Source organism: Panthera uncia, chromosome D4, assembly GCF_023721935.1.
Source record: "Panthera uncia isolate 11264 chromosome D4, Puncia_PCG_1.0, whole genome shotgun sequence".
Lineage (NCBI taxonomy): Eukaryota > Metazoa > Chordata > Mammalia > Carnivora > Felidae > Panthera > Panthera uncia.
The window spans coordinates 86,945,991-86,965,375 of NC_064807.1; the positions used below are offsets into that span (position 1 = coordinate 86,945,991).

General features: G+C 60.2%; 1 protein-coding gene across 7 annotated transcripts in view; it reads right to left on the bottom strand.

Annotated features, from left to right (window-relative positions):
• Positions 1-6: 6 nt before the first annotated feature.
• RAPGEF1 (Rap guanine nucleotide exchange factor 1) overlaps positions 7-19,385 on the bottom strand; it is a 120,915-nt gene continuing 101,536 nt past the window's right edge. For 6 of the 7 annotated variants that reach the window (XM_049638198.1, XM_049638200.1, XM_049638194.1 and 3 more), the window contains 13 exons: positions 15,274-15,359; positions 12,635-12,746; positions 10,917-10,992; positions 8,291-8,364; positions 6,554-6,657; positions 5,519-5,704; positions 4,691-4,775; positions 4,449-4,543; positions 3,180-3,258; positions 2,989-3,090; positions 1,858-1,955; positions 693-821; positions 7-454 (listed from right to left, as the gene is read on the bottom strand). In XM_049638198.1, coding sequence (XP_049494155.1) covers positions 304-454; positions 693-821; positions 1,858-1,955; positions 2,989-3,090; positions 3,180-3,258; positions 4,449-4,543; positions 4,691-4,775; positions 5,519-5,704; positions 6,554-6,657; positions 8,291-8,364; positions 10,917-10,992; positions 12,635-12,746; positions 15,274-15,359 — 1,377 coding nt within the window. In that variant the 3' untranslated portion in view covers positions 7-303. Of the gene's footprint in view, positions 455-692; positions 822-1,857; positions 1,956-2,988; positions 3,091-3,179; positions 3,259-4,448; positions 4,544-4,690; positions 4,776-5,518; positions 5,705-6,553; positions 6,658-8,290; positions 8,365-10,916; positions 10,993-12,634; positions 12,747-15,273; positions 15,360-17,088; positions 17,182-17,982; positions 18,256-19,385 lie in introns of all 7 variants that reach the window. The other variant, XM_049638201.1, reaches the window with a different exon arrangement.

The following is a 19,385-nucleotide window of genomic DNA, read 5'->3' on the forward strand; positions in this document are numbered from 1 at the left end:
TGTGCTGTTGCCAGGCGGGGGAGGGGTGCGGAGGGGGACACAGAAGTGAAAGCAGAAACCAACACCACGGGTTCACAAATCGGGAACGAGACCCGCCTGCTGGCTCCGCTGCGGGCCTGGCGTCCGCTCCCGCGGGGCCGGGAGGCTGCCGGGGCTCCCGCCCGTCACAGCCGAGGGCTGGCTGGGCCTCGGGGCCAGGACGCGTGCAGCCTGCCCGGGGACAGGTCCAACGTCCCTCCCGGTCTCGGAGCCGCCCTCGGGGCCCCTCTCGAGCCGCGTTCTCCTCGCTCGTGCCACCCGCTTCTAGGTTTTCTCCTCCCGGTCTGTTTTTCTCCTCGTTATGTTCCTGGGCTTGATCTTCAGAGACAGTTCCCACAGCGCCTCCTCCGCCAGGTGGTCGCTGAAGTCATTGAAGAAGTTGATGATGTCGTCGTTTCTCCGGATGTCGTAGTGCCTGTGGGGGGAAGGGCACCAGTCAGAGCCGGTGGGGGCTGCGTGTACCGTCCTGCCCCCAAGCAGGCCCCAGGAGGACACCCCGCTCCTCGGGACACCCCCCCCCCCCCCCCCCCCCGCCAACTGCTCTGGAGCCGCCGCCTACGTGCCGTGCAGGGAACAAGCAGGCCACCATCTCTGCGTGCGCTGAGCCTCACGGCCCGGCGGTCCCGTCCCCTCTGCTCGGCGGCGGTACTCACGCTTGCTGGAAGCATCGCATGCTGTCCAGGATGTTGAACTGCTGCCACCGTTTGGAAAAGTTCACCTTCCCGTCGATATAGTCTGGGTTTCCCAGGTGAACAAAGGTGAGGTCCTGCAGGATAAGCCCCCTGGGAGGAGGGAGAGGCCCAGTCACCGCCCCGGACGGCAGTCGGGGCCCGCTCGGGCCCGTGGGCTGCGCCCGGGCAGCGCGTCTGGGAGTGTCCGTGTCTTCCGGCGGGAGGTCCCGACCTCCGAGCTGTGGGTCCCCGGGAAAGCCAGCTCAGGTGCTGGACAAGCCTCGTCACGTTAACGAACGGGAAAGACATAACAAAGAGAGGCTCTCCAGGCCTCCCTCCCCACCGAGTCTCGGGTTTGGCTAACAGGTGAGGGAACACGCTTCTAACTACAGAGGACATGAAGCCACGAGGTGAGCGATGGGGCACAGACGACGCCCTCGCAGGAGCCCAGCCGGCCACCCCAACGGGAAAGCACGGTGGCAGCCGGTGAGGGCAGAAAGGCGAGCCAGCAAAGGGAGGGTCAGTGGCGGCAAGATCTGGATCTCCGAGCGTGAGGGCCCTGAGGGCAGCCCCGGCCCCGGGACACCACTGAGCCTTCTACCCCTCTCTCCGAGACTCCCGAGGTCTCCCAGCTTATTAAGGGCTCTGCTAACAAACCGGTCCCACTTTGATTTTTTCCGCTATTTCCCAGAAGATGCTTCTCCCCCAAAGCCCCGCTGAGTCCATTCCGTACGGACACCTGGGGAAACCCTCTCTGAGCTGCTTTACGTGGCGTGCTCTCGGGGCCCTCGGCTTACTGTAACGTGCAGCCAAGGGTGAAGACCCCTCCCTGAGGTGGGGGTGGGGCGGGAGAAGTGGGATGGGGAGATGGGAGAGGTGCAACCCTGTTTAAAAAATATGTTTTGCATTTATTTTTGAGAGAGAGAGCACAACTGGGGGAGGGGCGGAGCAAGAGGGAGACACAGAATCCCAAGCAGACTCCAGGCTCTGAGCTGTGAGCACAGAGCCCGACACGGGGCTTGAGCTCACAAGCCGTGAGATGGACTGAGCCACCCAGGCGCCCCTGGTTTTAAAGTTAGAAGTAGAACTGTCTGGGTTGGAAACCCTTAAGGGAGGGTCTCTCCGAGGCAGCGGGGGCTCTACTCACAGGTACGGGATGCAGGGGGGCTCCACCTCGGAGAGGGCAGCGCGGTAGGCGCGGAAGGAGGACGAGCTGTCGATCAGTGTGCAGTACTCGGCCAGGCCCTGCGCAGGCGGGACAGTGTGTGAGGGCGGGGACGCCAGCCCCTCCTCCCTGCCCGGCACCCCAGAGCCACAGCTGAGCACCTGGGGGCCCAAGTGGGCTTCTTCTGAAGCACACTGCGACCTGCATCATGCCCCGAGCCTGCCTCTGCTCCTCCCTGCACTCGAGGCAGTGACCTCCCTGAGCTGCCCTTTCGGCACGCAGGGTGGGGTTCTTGCCAGTCTCACCCCCAGCTTGTCTCTTCCCCCGATGTTTCACCTCCTCGGGAACCTCCTACGTGTTCCTGGAGCAGCTGTTATGACTGTCCCACACTTCTCCATACGATACTGTCTTACAATTCTGTCCCCTTGTGTCACCCCTTGGGATGACACCTGAGTGGCCCAGCTGACACCCAGCCCCTAGGGGCTTTGCCTCTCTTAAGGAACCTCTCGACACGAGGATAAAGGTCCAGGTCCTTGCCAGACTCCTCCCTGCAAGGCCCTCGTGGTCCAGAGCAGGGCCCCTCCCCAGTGACACGGCCACGTCGGCCCCTGTCCTGCTGCTTGAAGGTGCCTAACTCCCAGTGTGTGCCCTCCCGGTCCCCTCTGACAGGAATTCCCAGGATTTCCTTCTTCCCAGGAAACTCTTCCTACTTGGGTCTTGGTGTGATGGACGCTCCCTCAGGGGGCTTCCCCGTCCCCAGGCCAGACCACCCCACCCTCCCCCTGGGGCACCTGCCCTAAAGAAACCATCCAATACGTCTCTAGCCTGTTCACAGTATGTCCGCAGTGACCAGTGTGGCCCCCCAGCCCAGAGCAGCCCCTCCAGGAGCACGGGTGGATGGGAGGAAGGAACAGGTGAAGTTGGGACCCAGATACGGGCCTGCAGCCCAGGTGGCAGGACCCTGTGAGGGGACAACCCCAGCACCAACCGCGAAGATCAGAGATGAGCCACGGAGAACCCAGGTTGGGGGTGCAGAGCAGACATCTGTGTGCCTGCTGCCACAGCTGGCTCGCCAGGGGCCAGGCAGACCCTCCCTCCCCCGCAGCCACTCACCTCCGAGGTCTGTTTCTGCCACTCCAGCCTGCGGATGGGCGCCGAGTCCAGTGCTGAGAGGATGGCCAGGTAGGAGTTAAAGTTGTTCAGCTTCCGTAGGTGCTGCGGAGAGAGGGGAGGCCATGAGGGGGGCCCGGGGCCGCTGGGCGGGGCCCAGAGGAGCAGACTCTGGGCGGGGCGCCCGCGGTTACCTTCATGATCTTGATGAACTTCAACAGCAGCCGCTCCCTGTCCTGGGCTTTTTCTTGTAACATGATTATTGAGCGGACCCTGCGTAAATCAAAGAGAGAGAGAGACCACTGAGCTGAACAGTCTCCTCCCAGACCCCCAGGTGGTCCTGGTGGAGAGGGATGTGGATGCCTGCACTGCGTGCCCAGGGCTTTCGAGGCGCCAAGCACAGGCCCCCGTCTCTGCTCTCCAGGAGCTCACGGCATCGCAGGGATAGGCAGGAGGCCACACACCAAGACGGGGTCCTCCAGATGGAGGCGCGGGAGCATCGAAGGAGAGAGTTCCTGATGAGCACGGGCCGGGGCACCACTGGGGCTGGAAGTGCTCCTCAGGTGGCCTCCGGACTAGCCCAGGGGATGAGTGAGCACGTGGGGGAAGAGGCCGCCTTGAGGACCAGCAAAAGGCCAGCCTTGCATGAGGACGTGACAGGGGCCACAGCAGCCACTCGAGGAAGAGCCACCCCTGCTTCGTCTTAGGCGCCTGCCCTGAGCACACCCTGAGGACCATGGCTCTGAAGGGCCCCGCCTGCACCTCCTCCTTGGAACCCCTGAGGACGCCCCACGGAGGCTTGCTACAGTTGAGCTGAGGAGAAAAACCAGCAAAGTGGGAGGTGACCCACGTTCTCTCCAAAAGGCAGTCCCCAGAGCCTTTTAACAAGTACTAGATGCTCTGTCGGTGGCAGCGGTGGATGGGGTGTGGCCGGGGCCAGGTGCAGGCCGCATGGCTGCCACGCTCTGACCATCCTCCGTCCGATGCCGAGAGGCCATGGGCACCTTTGAGTCACATCTAGAAAAGCTAACAGTTCTGTTACACATTACAGTGTAAACACTTCGGACCTCATTCTGTGCTAAGAATTCAGGGCTTAAAGTATTAACAGAACACCCTCCTCAGCTGTTCTCTTTCAGGCAGAGGCCGGGTGAGGTTCAGCCTTGAGGCCGCCTGGGGGCTGGCAGTGACCAGTGCCGGACGGCACACTGAACTCCCCTGTCGCCACCCAGGGCAGACATTACCAATCGATCCTGGCACTCCCCAATCTCAGCCAGCCCTCCAGGTGGCCCCTTCCAACATGCAAGACCCACCCTGCCCTGTCCCTGCGCTTGCTCTTTTCCTGCAGTGCCCAATTAATGCCCAGGGCCTTGGCAGAAGCTGGGAGGGATGGAGGGGGCACCTCCTCCTTGCCCTCAGAGCGCTCTGTGGGGGACGGCGTGGGAACCCGCTCAGATGCGCCTTACCAGTAGGACATGTTGTTGAAGTGCTCCGTGAACTGGGTCAAGTTGGGGCTTTTCTCCTCATTCTGCTCTTTGGCCCAAAGCAAAACCTCAGGAATCTGAAAAAGGAAGTAGACTGGATGGAACTGGAGCCCTCTGGCTTCTCTGTGATGGGCCGTTTCTCCTGTCTGGGTACAAGCAGTGGCTGCTTGCCCAGGGCAACAGACAGCCTTCTCCCCAGTCCCCAGCCCTGCTCAATGCCATACCTCTATTTTATAAAAGAGCTCGGCATCCAGCAGGGTCAGCTGCTCAGCTATCTCGTGGCTGTGGAAGTCGTGTAACGTCCCTGGCCTAGAAGACAGAGGCGAGATGAGCAGTCGGGACGGGACGGCAGGAGCTGGGTGGGCCTTGTACTGCGGCCTCAGAGCCGGGGAGTCGGGGGTGGGGTGGGGTGCAGAGGGAGCAGCTGCCCCTAAGCCCCGCCTCACAGGAGGATGGCAGCCACAGAGCTTACCGGCGGCAGGACGGGGCCACACCGCACTCAGGCCCGAGACCCCGGTGCCTCTGCTAGGGGGGTAACCCCGCTGCCAGGGCCCAGTGGGAGCAAAGGTGGCACCACGGGGCTGAAGGCCGAAACACTGACAGGAAGGGACACATCAACAAACTTCTATGGCTGGGGCACAGGCGACAGACCGGAGACTACATCCCCAGGTTCTTAGGAACGTTCAGGACGGTGGGGATGGGGGTGGGGGGCAGGCAAGAGCTCGCGGCTGCCACGTTAGCGCCGGGAAGACAAGAGCTGACCACGGCCCGGAATGCATTCTCTTGTCTCCTGTCCCAGGAGGCGCCCCCCTGTCCTGGCTCCTCACTTCCTCGCCAAACGGGGACCCATCACACATCATGACCCTGGAGAAGAGGCCTAGCCCCTGGGGAACCCACTGGACCGTCCACTGGGCCGAACCTCGTGGCAGGGCCCGGGCAGAGCCAGGACGCGAGGCTGGGGAGGCACGCCGAGGGCAACGGAACGGAGAGGCTGCGATCGGGGGCAACGCTGCCAGAGGAAGGAGCTGGAGGAGCCACGGCTGGACGCTCACCTGGCGGCCACCCCCCTGGCTGCCAGGGGCTGGTCGGAGTTGGCACACCTGAGCAGCTTCTTCTGGTCCACCTTGTCCAGGATGTTCTTCCGGAGCACGCGTGCCAGGCTGAGCTCCCCGTTGCACACCAAGCGAAAGACCAGTTCCATCAACAGCTTCAAGATCTCTTCTGTCAACTCCACCAGGCTAGAGGGCCGAGGGCCATGCGGTGAGGGACAGGGACCCAGCATAGGAAGAGGCTGCCGCCGCCGGGCCCACATCCACCTCACAAACCCAAGGGTCACGTGACAGCGACCAGCAACACTGGGGACGGTCCCACTGGTGACACTTAGCGGTCGTGCCCTCCACAAGTGCCTGCTGGCACCGGATGAACACCAGGCCCCCGTTAGTGCTTGGGCTATGGAGACATTAGTATGTAAATCCCACCCCAGAGGAAGTTCCCGTTCCCATCCAGGTGACAGTCACTAAATGGTCCCGGCCCCTCAGACCAGCCGCCTTGCCTGTAGGACACTCCTGCACCCTCTCTGCATGGCACTTCCCGAGCACAGCGGCCCGACCCGAAGGCTGGGCAGTCATGGACTAAGGCCTCCCTCCCGCAGCAGGGAAATGCCTTGAAGGCAGGGGCCCTGCGGTTTCTTCCCCGCAGCTCTCCAGACCTAGGAAAGGGACCGGCCGGATGGGTACTTATTAAGTGAATGGTGACGGCGAGTGCTGACTTGGGGGGACGTGGGGGACTGAGGAGAGCAGACGGGGCCTCCATTACTGCTGGGGGCTGAGGGCACAGGTGCCACAGACTAGGCCTATGCTCCTGTGCCCTATGCGAGGGACGCCCGGCCAGGTCTGGGTGGGAGGGCCATTCTCCCCAAGGGGTCTTGTTAAAGTGGGTGGGAGAAGCTGGTGGCATGTGACGGGATGGACGGTCCCTTCTCCCCAAGGAAGCCTGCAGCCCTGGCGGGTGGCGGGGTTGGGGGGATCCCGGGATGCCCGAGGGCTCCCCACCTGCCTCCCTGCCATCTCACGGGCAGACGCACTCACCAGAGCTCATCCACCACCCGCACCAGCACGAAGAACGTGTTCTTGCTCACGCGTTTCTTGAACGTGTCGGCGAAGGGAGAGAACTTCTCGTACGTGGAGTGTGGGTTAAAGAAAGGCATTTTTACACAGGCAGGGATGGTGTGGTGGCGGGGGGAGGGCTGCCTCCCCCAGCTGCCATGTACAGAGAGCTTACAGTGCACAGGAGCCCTGGTCCCCTGGAAGCCGCTCCCCTGCTCCTCGAGGCCAAGCTTCCTGCAGGGCTCACCGAACCGCTGCAGGCTGCCTTGCTGAGCCTCAGTTGGAAAAGGGTGGTCAAAACCCACATGCCCTAAAACCTCCAGGTCTCCAGGGAAGGGGCATGGCCCAGAGGGGCTTCCTGCACTCTTGCCCTGGGTCCGCTCCGTCCCCATCTTTCCAGAGCCTCTGAGGCCCCTTCCCCACCGTTGCCACTCCAACATCTGTTCACCTCCTGCTCCTCCCCAAGGTCCTGGTTTCTGCCCAGGGAGTCACAGATCCTTGCCATCCTCTCCAAACCCTTCTCTGGCTGTCCTTCCTGCTCTTCTGTGATCCACGGGACACTGGAGGGGTGGGGACACACCAAGGACCGTCACCAGAGCCTGCAGCACAGGACTTACTAGCCAGCTAGGCCTAGGATCTTAAGGCTGCAACATTCCCATCAATGCCTGAAGCAGCTGAACAAGGTAGGTGCCCGGAACCTGAGCTGGGAACCTATGTCAGTGGCTACTCTCCCACCAAACAGCTGTACAGGTCATTTACCTTCTCTGAGCCTATTTCGAATCACAGAACAGTGATATAACAACACCATCCATAATATGGCAATAACATACGAAACAGTACTGTAACTGAGTGAGCCTTCATGGCACGGGCTTAGTTAGCATCCTGCCCGACGCTAGGAAGTTCTCGACAGGTACGCTAAGCCAGGCCTGTGAGCAAGTGAATGCAGACTGTCCACTTCAGTCTTGAGGGACCAGGTCCTCTAGTGCTGGGGTACGGGGACCGCAGAAGGAGCGACAGAGGTCTGCAGGAGACATGAGCCTGGTGGGGGAAGCCTTAGGACACACAGGAAAGGAAGGTAGACAGCTGGGAGGCAGAACGCGGGACTTCCAGCCCCAAGTAACAGAGGCTGTCCAGCAGAGGGCAGTCGTGGGCTGCGACAGGGAGAGGTGGCCAAGGAGCAGGTGACCCTGGGCTGGCCGGCTTTTTAGAAAAGCAGGTTTGAGAGAAAGGTAATGACAGCGGCTCCCGGGGCCCTGGGTCTTTCTCGGCTGCTCCCGCACAGGGTAGTCCCTGAAGGGGTGAGCCCTCGGGGCAGATGAGGCCGAGGGGCGGGAGTCGACTCTCCCTGGACATGGTACTTCTGTCCGCCGCTGGTCTGCCTCCAGGCAGAGTGGCCGTGCCTACCTCTGCAGCTGTTTATCGGAGTCCCGATTCCGGTAAGCCCTGCACACTTGGTGCCTGTCACCTCAATGCCCTGGGGCTCAGCTCAGAAGCTGCAGGTGCCACTGACCTGGGTCTCTTTGGGGGCCTGGGTGCCCCCCCACCCCTCGCAGGTGCACCAATTCTAACTCCTTTTCAGGACTCCTTAGTGACCGCAACTGCCATCAGGCAAGCCCACCCCCCATCCCTTATGCCATCTCACTCAGCCCCTGGGCGAGGAAAGGGGCTCGAAGAGCAAGCCGGGCCGGAGGGACTCGGGAAAGGATATCTGTACTGCAGCTTCTTGATGAGCTCCTCCGGGGTGATGAAGGTCCTGTAGGTGGTCAAGAAGGCCTCGCAGTACAACACCAAATCTAGAGAGAAGAGCGACCACTGAGGGATGGCTGCCACTGGCAGGGGACGGAGATGGCAGCGTGCCTGCTGCACGTATTTGCCATCTCTGACAACACACCGAGCGTGTCTTGTCTGCCCTAAGACCTGAGACCCAAAGGGCCTTCATCGTCATGGGCACAGAGAAAATAATCCAAACTCATCAGCAGGATTCTGAAGCCAGGTCACAGGTAATACTTTAGGGGGCAGTGTCCAGGGGCAAAGATCTTGGGAATTTCCACACACTGAGCAATAAGGCTGAAGGGCCACAGCTCAGCACGTTGCTGGAACACAGAAGCACCAGGGAAGGGAAGGCCAACCGGGAGAAGCCTAGCCCCGGCGGTCGGGTGGGACCCAGACCAGCAGCTCCCACCCCTCACTCCCTGCCCTTCAGAAGGGCTGGCTCTAGCTGGGGATTCCCAACGTTCCCAGAATTCCAACAGCCCCCTGGCTCTGCTTGTGCTGGTGATGCAGTCCCTGATGCTAAAAAAAAAAAAAAAAAAAAAGGAATGTTTTAAACGCAGGACACTCCCCATCACAGACTCCCTGTCTGGCCAGGCTTAGGAACTTCAGAGTTAATTCTGTGCCAGAGCTGAGGTCTGAGTCCTGACTGGGTCCCAAAGTGTGTGCTGCTCACGGTGAGGCCGAGGGTGACACACACACACAGAAATCTGTGTCCTTCTCTGGACACGGACCCCTTCTCTGTCTTCTCTCATTCGTCCCCCAAGTGCAAGAATCTAGGGGACCAGCAGAGGGGTGGGCCCGGCTGGCGCAGCAGGTGTCGGGAGGGAGGCTCACAGGCTGGAAACGCACAGCGGGGCCCGACGGCGTCGTGCTCAGGCGCCTCCTTCCCGGACCCTCCGCTCACCCGGCTCACTGATAACCGGGGCTTTGTTCAAAGAGGCGGGGGCAAGGAGGCAGAAGTGAGCCCCGCACAGGCCACCGCCTGCTTCCGGCAGAACAGATCCAAGTCCGCGTGCCCTGAGCCGCAGGCTTCCCGGTACAGTGCCACCGGTGTGGTCTCTGGTCCACGGGAAGCCACCCGCCCAAGGAACGTGCCGTGTGGCCCCTGGCCTCCCCCGCCCCAGTCCACCCCAGGTACAAATGACTGTTTCCCCCGGAATCCTCAGGATCTCCGTGAATGACATGGAGAGGAGGCCCCAGGCGGCAGCACCTGCCCCGGGCACAGCCGGCAGAGCGGCAGACCGGGCGGCTCTGGTCTGCCCTGCCCTCGGGGCTCCCTCTGGCCACACCCGCAGGTAAGCCGCTCAAAGCCAGGACGGGAGCCAGCTCCCGCTTCAGCCCTTTTGGAGAAAGAGGAGAACTGTTCCTCTCGGCCCAGCTGAGGAGGACGCTCAGGCGGGCGTGGAGGAAGGTTTGCCGCAGCAGAGCGAGCGCCACTTCCCGAGTGCTGGCCGCGTGCCGCGCTGGCTCGGTCGGCTCTGTGCACCTCCCTGTCCCCGGGCCACCGCTAACCTCTTCAAGCAGCCGAGGCCGGAAGGAGAGGGACGTGCCCGGATTTGAACTCCGCGTCCGGGAGCGGGGTCTGCCCTAGTCCAAGGAAGCCGGGGGTAAAGAAAGCCCAGTGGCTACGGTGAATTTGTTGGAGTCCTTTCTTCTTTTTCTCTATTTTTCAAATTCCCTGCCACGTGAACATTTCTGTACTATTTTCGTAACTTAGAAATTCCCAGAATCGTTCTGTGTAACATATTTTGGGAAACCTGCTATAAAAACAGGGACGTGGTCATTCATAAAACTAACATTGGTGGTGTAAGGTTTCAGGCCTGGGGTGTTTTAATTCTTCCCACAACTGACTTTAATCCTGCGGTCACATCACCTTTTCACTAATTTTCAAAGACATCAACAGAACACCAGGCACCCGTCCCCCGTCTTGACTGAGGTCAAGGCCGTGGCGCCTTCCTCACGGCCCTCCTCCTCCTCTCCCTGTCAGAACTCAGGGCACGACAGCTCTGGTGCCAGCACAAAGTCTGCCCAACAGTGGGTGCCCTGCTCCTCCAGCCCCGTCAGTGGATCAGGACGCTGACTGGGGCAGCCGCGTGCGGGGGGTCGGAACCCCGTCCTGTGACGGTGCTGCCACTGCTCTCGGGCTGAGGCTCCCGGCCGGAACGTGTGCCAGGACCTCCGTGAGTGAAATCCATCTAGTGGTCTGGAATAACGTAATGAGTCAAACATCAGGAAAAGCAGAAAAAGCTACCCACGTGTCACCGTGACGTTAACGCTGCTGAACGCGTTGTTATTTGAGGGACTGTGGGGGGAGCACCTACTGGGTGCCAAACTCTGCACTTGGAGCTCCCTCTCCACTGACCCTGGGGGCCCTTCGCCAGTGGAGGACACGCCCTGACAGGGCTGGGAAGCAGCGAGCCCGGCTCTGTCCCCCGGGGTGGGCTCTCCTCACAGTGACCCTGCTGCACCCGGGCCGCCGTTCTGACCCGCTCAGGGCTGGCAGAGAGGGCCACGGGGCCAGGGGATGCCTGGGGAGCTGTGACAAAGGCCGCCGCACGGGGCGCTGACGCACCTTTCCTGTCTGTCTCAGTAGCGTGCACCAGCAGGATATCTCCGGACCCGCCACGGACGTCCGGCCCATCATCACCCTGCAACGACAAGAGCAAAGCAGGGCGTGTGGCAGAATTCGGCCGTAGGAGAGCTGCGCCGGGAAGTCCGGGGTAGGGACGAGACCAAGTCCCTGCACTGTGGAGACCCCGGGGCCCCCTTCCCTCTGGCCTCTGTCACCCGGGAGCAGCGTGGCCGTGCACGGAGGCCAGTGTGCCCACGTGGCCCGCCCAGCTCTGCGCGCTCGGCGGGCAGGACAGACCACGGCTCGTCTGGGAGCCGCCCGGACACCAGGGCACCCCGCTCTGGGTCACAGTGGGGTCAGGGGACAATAGTACCATCAGATCTCTCTGTCCTCACCAACCCCGGGGTCTCAGAGGTGGGGAGGGCGGGACTCCGCGGGGAGGCAGGCGGGGCTGCCAGCGGCTGCTCCGAGAAGGCAGCGGGGGCAGTGGGCTCCTTGCGGGCGCACCCGCTCCCACAACTGCAGCCAGTGGCCCCGCGTTACTGTTTTTCCCCACGTGGAAGGAGTCACAAGTCCCTCCACAGGGAGCACTCCCAGGAGCCCGGAAGCGTCACAAAGATGCTCGATTATGCCTGACATTGCTTATGGGACACCAGCTGCCGTCTCCCGACTAAAGAACGAGTCTTACTTTCATGTGGGCAGAGGCTTTAGCCCATAAACCTGCTGGGAGCCAAAGAGAGCTGGCAGCAGGCGAGCCTGAGAGCCCACACCCCTGCCTCTGATCCTGAAGGACACCCACCCCGCCAGCCTCCGTGGGCCCACGGCCCGCAGGCTCAGAGGCGCCTGCCTCTCCGAGCACTTCTGTGTTTCCACGCTTGGACTCGAGTCCCGAGAGCATCGTGCATTTCCAGCTAAGGGTGAGGGCAGCCACGCCCATGCCCCGATTTTTCAGGACTTTCTGCGAAGGGTCACGAGACGTGACTTCTGTCGGCAGAGAAGCCAGCTGCCCCAGGGTCCCCGCCGGCCTCGCCTTTCCTGTCACGCTCTGTGGCGGCCGGCCCGGCCCAGCGCACCCCGTGCCAAGGGCAGTATACCCACTGCTTGTCTTTGCATCTGCGTGCCGCCACAGCTGGAGCCCAGAAACAGTCCTTCCCCAGGGCGGGGTCAAGGCTATGACATGAAACTGTTCCTCTGTGCTTCCAGAATCGCCATCCTGGCAAGGCACAGGACAGAGGCGGCTGTGGCGGCTAGGCCTGGGATTTCTTAATCAGCCTGTGTCTCCCACACGGAAACTACCGTGGGGCATTCGGTCAACAGTAATGTGAAGGCGGCTTATGCTAATGAGGGCTCCCCATGCTCAAGCTCTGAACTGAACACCCTCCACAGAGTTCACAGTCATGATACCTCCGGAGTCCTGTCCTCTGGGGCTTAGGTTACACGACTCGCCCAAGATTACTCTCTGGAAGTACCCGAGAAGGGGACACGGGACATTTTCTCTAGGAGTCCATCTGTTTGCCCAGTGTCCTTCAGCACCCACCGTGGCCCAGGCACGGGGTCAGAATAAATGCCGTGCACAGAGCCTAGGAAGCGTGGGGTGGCCACCTGGGGCGTCGGTGCCTCACTTGGGTCTTCTGTTTGAGACACCTCCCGGTTCCATTCTCCTCAAAGCCCTCTCACTCCCTTTATGGCCCAGACGCTCAAGGAAGGCCTGTCCTCACCTCTTGCTTCAGTGTCAGCCTTGCCATGATTTCATTATGGTCGATGAGGGACAGCTCGTCAACTTCCTCCTCCGACCGAGCCAACTCTGAAGCATCTGGTGACCTTGGGGCCCTGGAGGGAGAAGTGGTTTGTGTCGCAAGCGTCCAAGAGGCCCCAGCATCCAGGACACCAGGGGCCCGAGGCAGTGCGGCCCGCTGCGTGAGGACTAGGAGTTACGACTGCCCCTGAACAGGTCCTTCTGGAACTGTGGCTACAACGGGGAAATCCACACCCTTCCCCCCGCCCCAGCACAGGGGGCCCGAGTGGGGGCTGGAAGCCAGGGCACAGACTGGATTTCTGGTGCCACTACCGATGAGCTCTGTGACCTTGGGACGTTTCTTGCTCTCTGCTCCGTCTGTAAGTGGACGGGATTAAGAAGGCGATCAACAAGGTTCCGTTGGACTATTTAAATAAGTGATGGGATCAGCCTCTCTTTGTCAAGGCCACCGTCCACATAGTCGGTATTCAAGGACAGAAATGGCATAAGGGCAAGCAGCTTGGGAGAGAAAGTTCGCGTGGCTATTCGCGCCATTCCTCAAGTTTTTTTCTAAGGGCCGCCTTTCCGTGGGACTGAGAAGTATGAGCCGGGCAGACTGGCCCTTGTCCTCGGGGGTGCTGGGTTTAGCAGGAGAGGCGGACGTTAAAGCCAGCAGTTGGGGCACCGGCCTGAGAAGGACACAGCACAGTCTAAAGGGCAGCAGGCCCTGGGGCAGGACACACGGGCTGAGGCCTGAAGGACTGAGCCGGGGTTTGCTGGTGAAGGGGGAGAAGGAGAGAACGGCCAGCAGAGGAGGGATGTGGGGGGTGAGGGGGGCATCCCGGGAGCAGACAGATGCTGGGTCTGTAGGCACCATGCCTCCCCCGGCATCTTCTCCCGTGTTCCGGTTTTATTCTGACAGTTTCCACCGTGGATCCTTGTGGTCACAGGCCACATTTTTAACCCTAAGTATCTGGGAGATAAAAACCTGTGCCTTCAGTAAGACATGGACGGCCCAAAGCAAAATCACACACAGTCACGGGAAGAACCATCTGCTTCGTGTCCCTTCAGGGTCCGGTCCGCAGTCTGGCCTTTGTGGAAGGAGGAGAACATCTCTGTAATTGCTTCTAAGCGGTCGACGTGCTCATCCTTCTGTTTTCACACAGGCCATCTGCAGCTCTGAAAAATGGTGCTCTCGGGTTCCGTGCAGCTGGAGGCTGAACCCATGAGTCCCTGTTGCCTGGCACAGCCCCCGTTTGCTGCCAGGTGTTCAACTAGAAGACCCATCATCCCTTGCTTAACACTTGGGGAGATCTTAGCCCGGGCAGACGGAGCAGACGGTCTCCACCCACACGGACGGCACTGAGGAGCGGCCAAGAGCAGGCTGGGCGGGCAGCCCTCTTCAGCGGGCCCCTATCGAGCGCTTTCTGATTCTTCTTCTGCCTCTTGCTATTTACCACCTCTTGAACCGTTTATGCTTGGGCCTGGCAAGCAGGACCCCAGAGGTAGCGGAACCTTGGCCTGCAGAGGGAGGAAAAGCTTGAACTTGTGGAACATCTCGCTGAGAAGGCAGCGTCACCACGCAGTTGCCGATGGCAGGGCCAGAGAGGATCTGGAGGTCCCACGCGTACAGAAACGGACTTACACGTTTCTAAACCGGGTCAGGTCTGACTCCGGCAAATGCTGAAAATGTTACAAAAGATTAAAGACACATGGGGTTCCTGGGGGCTCAGTCGGTTAAGCGTCCGGCTTCGGCTCAGGTCACGATCTTGCGGTGTGTGGGTTCGAGCCCCGCGTCGGGCTCTGTGCTGACGGCTCGGAGCCTGGAGCCTGCTTCGGATTCTGTGTCTCCCTCTCTTTCTGCCCCTCCCTCTCTTTCTGCCCCTCCCCCACTCATGCTCTCTCAAAAATAAATAAATGTTAAAAAAATATTAAAAAAAAAATAAAGACCCACAACTAAATGCAGTGACTCCTGACTGATCTTGGTTCCAAAAAAATAAGCTATACAAGCAGCTTTACGGACACTTGGGGAAGTGGAGGATGGTCTGCGTACCAGATGATATAAGGCAATTTATCATTACTTTCCTTGGGTGTGGTAATGGTATTGTAATCGGGGAAGCTTTTAAAATATTTCGGGAGGCACACTGAAGTATTTAGGGCCTGAATGTCACATCTGTAACTTACTTTCAAATGGCTTAACAACACAATACACCCATCCAGAAACTCACGATAAAAGGTTTGGCAGGTCTTGTACACTCCCTTATTGCACCTGAACTTGGAAGAGGCCAAGGAAGGCTGGCCTGGGATTTGAGAAAGAAAATACTGTCGTGGGTGACTTGCAAAGTGGATAATACATGAGCACATCACCAGGAAATAATGGCAGAATGCTTGCCAGAGTGGAGCCTTTAAGGGTGGGATTATCAAGGATTTTTCTGGTTTACTTGTATGTTTCTGTACTTGCCATGCTTTCTGCCCTGCGCATGTATGATTTTGAGAATCAGAAAAAGGGAAAGGACGTAAACCTAAAGCCCCGGGAGGCCTGTTTGCCGGTGGGCAGGGGGCAGCTCTCCCCGAGTGGGCTCGCTGCCTTCAGGGCCCCCACTCTACCCGGTCACGTCCTACCTTTCGCCGTCTCTGCTCTCCTTCCCAGGCGCACCGCTGCCCAATGCGGGGTCTCTGGGATGTCCGTCTTTCGTAGCTGGTGATTCCTGAAAAGAGAAGCCAGCGCTGGGATTGTGACAGGTGCCCCAAGCCGGGCGGATCTGCTTCCCGGCATTCCTGCCTGCAAGCGGCTTCTGAGCGTAAGTTCCTCCAGAGTAATCCGAAACGTGGACACGGGAACCATGAAGGCGGTTAATCCCGCGAGAAGTGCAAGGCCCTCTTGCCTTTGGGGACGGTGAAAGGGGGCCCCTACTTATGACCATCCAAGCACCTCCTGGAAGAAAGGACTCACAGCTGCTGCTACCGGCCAAGCTGAGCCAGGCGTTGTGCTAAGGACTTCCCACGCCTCCTCTCACCTGACCCGACCAGGACCCTGTCCGTTAGCTGGAGGCACCGTGCTACTCACGCACACAGACACAGGACGAAGGCTCTGCCCGAGCGCACGCGGCTCGGAGGCCACAGCCTGGACTCAACCCCAGGGTCGTCTGCCTCCGAAACCTGTGACCTTGACCACCGTGCAGCAAACCCCTGCTGACTTCCTAGTTAGAGTCCTCAGGACTGCCACGCACAGCTGCCTCCCAGCTATGGCTCCAAGGGGTCTAGCTGCTCGAGGGCACGAGGGCCAGCCCCTCTCCTCCAGCAGCCGGGCCTGGGCATCCGGGCCCACCCCACTCGGCGACGACACGGCTGTCTGGCATCCTTGCTCTGCCACTGCGGCCGCGACAGAGACCAGGTTAGCACGAACACATGGATCGTCCTCGTGGAGAGTGCCGCGAGGTGAAGCCAGCACCGAACGTGGGGTCACGGGCAGAGGGGAGAGCCACGGAAGGCCAGCCTGGGATGGGCTCCACCGTGTGGAGGCTAAACTGGACGATGCGGGGGCATAGGTCACCAGGTGCGGACAGGTGAGGAGGGGACACCAGGGTAAAAACAGCTTCCACAGACAGGGTCGAATCCCACAATGTTCTAGGACTTTCAAGTAACCAAAGTGGGGCTCGCCTTGTGCGGACGTGGAAGGTCCTGCGGGGGCGTCCTCGGCGGGGCTGTCTTACCAGGGGTGACCACAATTTTAATGGGCTGGGCCCTGTGAGCTGATCACCAGGGAGGACTCGCGTCCTCATGGCACCTCCTGTCAAGGGACTCATTCTTTTTCAAGCTTCTGAGCTCGCTCGTGTCTTGCTGCAGCAAAACTTGGAGAGCTGACTGCTCAACAGAACGGCTGTATCCAGCTGGGACAGAGGTCGACCAAGGGCAGCCACATCAGGTAGTTCACTACGCTCTCAGGATAGAGGGCTCGTGAACACAGAGGGCGGGGGCTCCCGGACAGACCCCATCCAGCTTCCTCAGAAGCTGTTCCTGTGGGGGTAAGGGAGTGCGCTGAGGGAGGAGGAGGGGGTGAAGGCCCAGGAGGCTTGGTGGTGAGGGAGAGAGGAGTCCCTCCCTCTGGGGAGGGGATGGAAGACGGGCCTTGACACTAGAAGACGGGATAGAGAGAAATCTCAGACAGCAACCAATACGGGGCCAGGCCAACACTGTGCCGCCTCCTCTCATTTCCAGAAGACCCATCCGGCCAGGCCCGGAGAGCATCACACGAGCACTGAAGGCAAAGGGAGGGGCTCCACGGGGAGCCACGTCCTCTCCCCACCGAGCCAGCGTGGCTCTCGGCAAGGCTGCGGGGCCCAGCCGGCCAGGGACCGGGAGGCTCAGCCAGGCAGAAGCAGGGCCCAACCCTGCCAGGCCAGGCCACATGCACGAGGCAGCCCTGAGGTTACTTACTCCTCGGGAGTGAGGCAGCTCCTCGCTGCTCTGGCCAGAGGAATACAGATTGACGTATTCACCCTCACCAGCCTCCTCGCTGGCGTTTTCACTCTGGGGGAGACAGGATGAGAGGAGATGCACATGTGACAGGCCCCCCAGCCCGCCGTCACGGCTCCGAGAGAGAGCAGCCTACCGGGCCGGCCCTGACCGGGACACTCCTTTCACGGGGAAGGAAAGAGGGCGGCAGCGGGAGCTCGGGTCTCCCTGGGGACCTTTCCCAGGCCCGAGAAGGAAGCCACTTCTGCCACCTCTTGCCTCTGTGTTACAGGGGACGCAAGTTTCCCTCTGGATCTTCTCCAGGGAGGTCAAGGGCCATTCAAACTGCCCCGGAGGGAGGCAACGTACCAAGACGGGCCAGCTCGCTGCAGCGCCGCCCCCGCCTGCCGGCCCCGGTCCTCTCCGCCCTGCCAGCTAGCACCCCGTCCCCGGATGAGGCGCTCAGGGAACTCAGCAGCACCTGCAGCCACAGAGGCAACTGCCTCCGGTCTCAGAGTCCTCTGTCCGCACCTTTCTTCCACAGGTGTTTGTATCTTTCTCTAAAAACGCACAACCAACCAGGAAACCAGGCGCATTTTCTGTCTCGTGCTTACTTATGGCTGTCTCTAAACGGCCACTAATCCGTTTCTGGAAAATCGGGTTCCCCATCTGACGGGAACTCTGTACGGAAGGTTCCGTTTCTGTTCTGGAAACAGACACCCTCCTGTTTCACTCTGCGACCTTCCACAGACCTCAGTCAGACAGGCCTGGCTGCCACTGGGGGTGGGGGGCAGGGCAGCAGACTCACGAACAGCGACACCGCTTTTCTCAAAACGTGCAGACCCACGTGGAGGGGTGTGTGTGCTGAGTTCTCACCGAAGGCGTCGGGGGCGAGTCAGTGAGAGAGGTTTCGGAAGGAAGGCAGACAGTGTTCCCATGAAAGCTGCTCTCCTGAGAAGACGAGAGAGGCCCGTCCACGGTGCTGGGAGGCAGACTGGCCACGGTCGGCACCGCTAAGTCAGAGCTCTGAGACTGGTGGACGGGCGGGAAGTGTGGAGAGGAAGAGGGGGTAGACGGGAGGAAAGGCTGAACGGAAGCTTGGTTGTGAGGCACGAAATCCTGGGAGTAGGACCTAAACACAGATTTATACTACAGAATCAAGGCGGCAGACAGACACAGAAACGGGAAGATGGGAAGAAGAAAACAGACAAAAGAAAAAGTCGTTAGATTAGGTCGGCCGAGCTGGGGTAGGCCGTTCACAGCGATTCTAGTGAGGAGCAGGCCGAAGCAACCCCCGCATGCCTCCGGCCCGCGGTCCCCCAACCCGGGCGCGCCCTCCCTTGAGCAGGGCCTGGGGACCGACCAGCGCCATCCGCGGTGGCTGAACAGAGGGACGCGGGCGCCCTCAACGACGAGCAAGCCCCAGGCGCGGTACGGGTGGTCCCACTCTCTGCTGTGTCAGAGAACCAAACCCACGAACCCAACCCGTGCCTCTGTCCCTTCAGGAACCCGGTGGCTAAATTCAGTGTGCGCGTTCAGACCACGGGTCATATTTACTCATTTCGAGTCTTTCGGATGAGCTTCTTTGGTTTTATCCCTTCAAAGTCAAACGCTGCAGCCTTTCAAATACCGTAACCCGCTTCAAATCCTTTTGGAAGGGGAGTCTTAAAAATGCAATCAAAATGCTGAAAATTTCTCTGAGCTCACTTCCCTCCCTACCCGATCTTTTCTCTTTTCTTTCACCAATGGAGGGATCTTGCAACGTCTCTGGTATCACCCTAGAGCTGCGAGGCTAACACTCTCCCAAACTCTCATAGAGACAGACAAGTCTCGAGGCCAGGTTGAGGGGTGACAGCGAGCGCCCACAGCTTCTGAGAGCCAACGAGCACTGCCCAGGCCTGAGCTCTGCTGTGGGAGGAGGGACAGAGGAGCTCTGGGGCCACCAGGCTCAGAACCTGAGATGTCACCACGTCCCACAAAGGGCCTGACAGCCTGATGCCATCACAGGGAAGTGGGAGAAGGGCATGTGGAATGGTCTGTATCCAAAGTGCTGGCCCGGCTCACCTGCCCACCACAGATGCCGGAGTTTGCCAGAAGCCAAACTCAACACAAATGTGCACACGGCTCCCTCAAATGTTCTCTGCGTTTTGCCACTGGATTTTCAGAACCCACGGACAAGGAAAAGGAAGAAGAAACACAACTCTCAACAGGAGGTTAAAGCCACTCACATCCTTAGGTGGTTTTGTAAAGCTACACTTTACACTGGACCAAGGGGCTGA